The following is a 4,973-nucleotide window of genomic DNA, read 5'->3' on the forward strand; positions in this document are numbered from 1 at the left end:
ATACATATATACACATACACATACATATATACACATACACATACATATATACACATACATATATACATATATACACATACATATATACATATATACACATACATATATACATATATACACATACATATATACATATATACACATACACACATACATATATACACATACATACATATATACACATACATATATACACATACATATACACACATACATATACACATACATACATACATACATACATACATATACACACACACACACACACACACACACACACACAATATTTGTGTACCTCTCCGTCAGTATAAACCCGTTGTCCTCCATCACCGGAACTTTCTGCATCGGGTTCATCATCGTGAAGTCTGGAGTTCGGTTCTCTCCTGAAAACACAGAAGAACTCAGACCTGACGGTAACCACAGAAGAAGAACTCTGACTGTAACTGAACTTTGTACCTTTAAACAGACTCAAAGCTCTCTCTCTCACACACACACACACACACACACACACACATCAACTGAACTAACTCGCTGCTTGTGTGTTTTATTCATGAGCATTTATGACCTTCTCTTTTATTTCATATAAAAATATAGAAGTCTGTAAATGTCATGTTGTGCCGATAAGACTGTACTGAGGGCAAAGGTCTCCAGGACAGAAGTACAGGAACTCACAGGGTTCCACTGAGAACAGGTTCCCCGCTCACCTTTCCTCAAGGCCACCGTGCGGACCGTGTGCGGGATCCCGGTGCAGCTCAGTAGCAGGTGCACCGCCCTGCAGGGCTGCGACAGCAGGTCCAGGTAGACCTGCACCGACCGGCGCGAGGCCATGAAGACTCGTTTTACTGGGAGAGAGATCCAACAAACAGCTGTGCTCTTCTTCTTTAAATTTGCTTGGCGGATCGCAACCTAATTGAATAGGTGCATACCGCCACCTAGGGTACCGGAGTGTGCAGTTTCAGAGTAAAAGTTCCATCACTGTTCTAAATCAGTGGTTCTCGGCTGGTGGGTCGCAGATGAAAAAAAACAAAACAATGTGTGCTTTTATTTTGAAGGGGATATTTAATGCAGCGGAGTTATTCACACTCCTTAACAGTATTTGACTGAACTGCCTTGTAATGCTAATAGACACCCGCCATTTCACAGCATAGAACAGGGGTCACCAACTGGACCGCGGTCCGGACCCAGGACCTAAAACCCATAAATAATTGAGAATTATTGAATTTTGACGGAGCGTTTCTATTTTAACTGGCGCAGCTTTTCCAGCATTTACGGCACTTGTTCAGCGGTACAGGAAACACACCGACCAATGCGTGTGAATCACATCACGTGATGCAGCTCAGCCAATCAAATTGTAGAGTATTCTGACACGTTTCCTGACTCGATTGAGATGTTCACACACACCCTGACACACTGGGAGAGAGGAGAGAGAGAGCAGAGCAGGAGAAATATTATTATTATTATGTTAGTAGTGAAAGTGAAACCACAGGACGACCTTCAGAAGAGACAAATGACCCGAGAGACCAGAGTCTAACTAAGACTCTTACAGGTGAATTCTTCCCACGGGCAGCTTAAAGTGTGTCTCACATGGTCACAGACGGGAGATTATTAAATGCAGTGATATGAAGCGTCACTACCAGACAAAGCACAGCTCTACTGAGCTAACGTATCCTCTCACATCTGAATAAGACAGAAAATAAACCTCAGAGCCCAAAATGATCAGAATCCTGACGCATGAATTCACTGTCCAACAACAACAACAATGATGTCACAGAGAGGACAGCTGAACGAGCTGTTGAATAAGCAGCTCACTGATGTATTACTGACTCACTTCACACCTGAATGAAGGTGTGAAGGTTCCTTTAAATTCATCTTTCTAACATGAAGTACTTTATTTTAAGACGCACATTAAAAAGCTTTCTGTTACGTCAGTTATTCTTTATTGCAGATATTATTGTACTTGAAATGAGAAGAACATGTATTTATTAATGCTGGGCAACGATTAAAATATTTAATCTCATTGTTATGGCAAAGTTCAACAATGAATTCAAAAGTAATGTATTGCACACTTTTATTTTAAAAGTACTGCTATATGAACAAAAGGGCAATAACATTTGGTTCACGAGATGCAGGTAGCATGTTTTATACTTAATGTGAATATAATTCATACTTTCTTGGCATCTTATTCTGAAAACCGGATGTTCGTCTGAAGAAACCGGATGTTGTCTCACGTTAATCTTTCCGCTAACTTTCAAAGTCCTTCGCTCGCTCCCGATCTGTTCCGTTTAAATGCGTTTACGGTGAATGTCAGCATATAGGTGCACTAACATGTAAGTGTCTGCTGAGTTGACCACGGAGATGTGAGTGTCTGCTGACTTTACCGTAGCGATGTCCAGTAGTCTCCAGGGAGAGCAACAGCTGGTGCAGCTTCTCTCTTTATTTCTGCCCCCCTCGACCAGAAGCGGAAGTCGCCTTTTCTCTATGGCAACCCTGAAGGGACATCATATCTCCAATACAAAACGATAAACATGAGACAGTCTGTTACAATAACAATAAATTAAAAATACTTACCTGTTTTTTTTTTGTTGTTGTTTTTTAATTATTGTTATTATTATTTTTCCCATGTCAAAAGGCTCAAGGACACACACACGTTCACACACACACACACACACACACACACACACACACACACACACACACAACTGACTACATGATGTTTGCTGGCTTTTATCCCACTGTTCTTGTCATCCTATTGTTGTCATGTATATGTATTGTCTCTTGTCTTTCAAGTAAAATAAAAAATAATAATAATAATAAATTTTAAAAATGCGCTAACGCGCAATAAAATAATTGTCGGCGTTAATGAATGAATGCGTTAACGCGAAATTAACGCGTTAACTTGCCCAGCACTAGTTTTTATGTATTTCTATGTATTATTTATTTATTACATTTAACATGAGAAGTGGAGAAAATAATGAGGATTAGGTTTAGTGGTTTATATGTGTGTGTGTATATGTGTGTGTGTATATATGTGTATAAATGTGTATATATGTGTGTATATATGTGTGTATATGTGTGTGTGTGTATATGTGTGTATAATTGTGTATATATGTGTATAGGTGTGTAAAAATGTGTATATGTGTGTATAATTGTGTGTATATGTGTGTATACATGTGTATATGTGTGTATATGCGTGTGTGTATATGTGCGTGTGTATGTGTGTATGTATTTGTGTGCGTGTATATGTGTGTGTATATGTGTGTATATATGTGTGTGTATATATTTGTGTGTATGTGTGTGTGTATATTTGTGTGTGTGTATATGTGTGTGTGTGTGTGTGTTCACTGAACAGCTGACAGAAGAAGTTCCAGCTCACCTATTAATAGTTCCTCAGAGTCCCTCAGAGTCTCAGACCTGATCCAGCACAGTCCTGCAGCGCTGCACCCGTCTCACCACCTGAACCTGAGACATCTCTGTCCTCCGTCCTTCATGCCCGGCAGCCAGACCCGGTCCCGGGCCAGAGACCGGAACAACGTCCTGAACCGGCCTGAGTTCCTGTCCCTGAACCAGCCCCTCAGCAGAGAGCAGGGGGCGGGGGAGGGGAGGGGGGGCGGCGGTCCCAGGAGGTCCAGCAGACCGCAGAGTCAGCAGGAGGACTCGGGGGGGAGGTAAGAGGCTCCGCCCACTGACATCACAGCTGACATTTAGAGTCCAGCGGGATCCTAAACCAGGACCAGGACTCAGATTGTTTGTCCAAAGCCCAGCTCTTTAGAGACAGTCTGGATCTCCAGCGGCTGCTGGTCTCAATAGTCCAGAGTCCAGTTTAAGTTTTGAGTTAAACTGGTTTGATGAGATTCTGCTTCAGAAGACAGAAATATTTATTTTATTCATTTATCGGTGCAAAGTCTGTCCTGGTCTCTGTCCTGGTCTCTGTGTCCTGGTCTCTGTCCTGGACTTACTGTCTGTCCTGGTCTCTGTCCTGGTCTCTGTCCTGGTCTCTGTTCTGGTCTTTGTCCTGGTCTCTGTCCTGGTCTCTGTCCTGGTCTCTGTGTCCTGGTCTCTGTCCTGGATTCTGTCCTGGACTTACTGTCTGTCCTGGTCTCTGTGTCCTGGTCTCTGTCCTGGACTCACAGCCTGTCCTGGTCTCTGCCCTGGTCTCACAGTCTGTCCTGGTCTCTGTCTTGGTCTCACCGTCTGTCCTGGTCTCTGTGTCCTGGACTCACTGTCCTGGACTCACAGTCTGTCCTGGTCTCTGTCTCTCTGTCCTGGTCCCACAGCCTGTCCTGGTCTCTCTGTACTGGTCTCTGTCCTGGTCTCTATCTCTCTGTCCTGGTCTCTGTCTCTCTGTCCTGGTCTCACAGCCTGTGCTGGTCTGTCTGTCCTCAGGGGTCCTCAGGAGTCCTCAGAGGGGGTCCCAGCAGCTGATGGGGGGCCAAAGGAGGACTGCATGCAGCTGAACCCGTCTCTCCGAGGCATCGCCATGAGCTCCCTGCTGGCCATCGACATCAGTCTGTCCAGACGTCTGGGGGTCTGTGTGGGGACCCGAGGGTCCGGGGCCCCAATGAGGTCTATGGTGACCCTGCTGGCCCTCAGTGGACACGCCCTCACCTGGTTCTGTGGGGTGCTGGTCTGTCTGTGGAGGAGCAGTACTCTGGCTGGACAGGAAGTCCTGGTCAACTTGTTGCTAGGTGACAACCTGTCTGTCTGTCTCTCTCTGCTATCCAACATGTCACCCGTCTCTCTCTCTGTTACCCGTCTCTCTCTCTCTGCTACCTGTCTCTCTCTCTCTGCTACCTGTCTCTCTCTCTACTACCCGTCTCTCTCTCTCTGTTACCCGTCTCTCTCTCTCTGTTACCCGTCTTTCTCTCTCTACTACCTGTCTCTCTCTCTCTGCTACCTGTCTCTCTCTCTCTGCTACCTGTCTCTCTCTCTCTGCTACCCGTCTCTCTCTCTCTGCTACCCGTCTCTCTCTCTCT

The 4,973-nt window shown here is 44.8% G+C and overlaps 2 protein-coding genes across 3 annotated transcripts in view; one reads left to right on the forward strand and one right to left on the reverse strand.

Moving 5' to 3' along the window:
* Positions 1–1,077, reverse strand: part of gstt2 (glutathione S-transferase theta 2) — a 6,328-nt gene extending 5,251 nt beyond the window's left edge. Inside the window, exons 1-2 of one of the 2 annotated variants that reach the window (XM_031879268.1) lie at positions 705–1,077; positions 296–383 (exon numbers count right to left, since the gene is read on the reverse strand). In XM_031879268.1, the coding sequence (XP_031735128.1) occupies positions 296–383; positions 705–828 (212 nt within the window). In that variant the 5' untranslated portion in view covers positions 829–1,077. The remainder of the gene's footprint in view (positions 1–295; positions 384–704) is intronic. The other variant, XM_031879269.1, reaches the window with a different exon arrangement.
* A 2,337-nt stretch (positions 1,078–3,414) lies between these two features.
* Positions 3,415–4,973, forward strand: part of LOC116401061 (inactive phospholipid phosphatase 7-like) — a 3,151-nt gene continuing 1,592 nt past the window's right edge. The window contains exons 1-2 of the mRNA XM_031879277.1: positions 3,415–3,665; positions 4,384–4,685. Coding sequence (XP_031735137.1) covers positions 3,487–3,665; positions 4,384–4,685 — 481 coding nt within the window. The 5' untranslated portion in view covers positions 3,415–3,486. The remainder of the gene's footprint in view (positions 3,666–4,383; positions 4,686–4,973) is intronic.

This window comes from Anarrhichthys ocellatus, unplaced genomic scaffold, assembly GCF_004355925.1.
Source record: "Anarrhichthys ocellatus isolate YVR2014 unplaced genomic scaffold, GSC_Weel_1.0 scaffold240, whole genome shotgun sequence".
Taxonomy (NCBI): Eukaryota; Metazoa; Chordata; class Actinopteri; order Perciformes; family Anarhichadidae; genus Anarrhichthys; species Anarrhichthys ocellatus.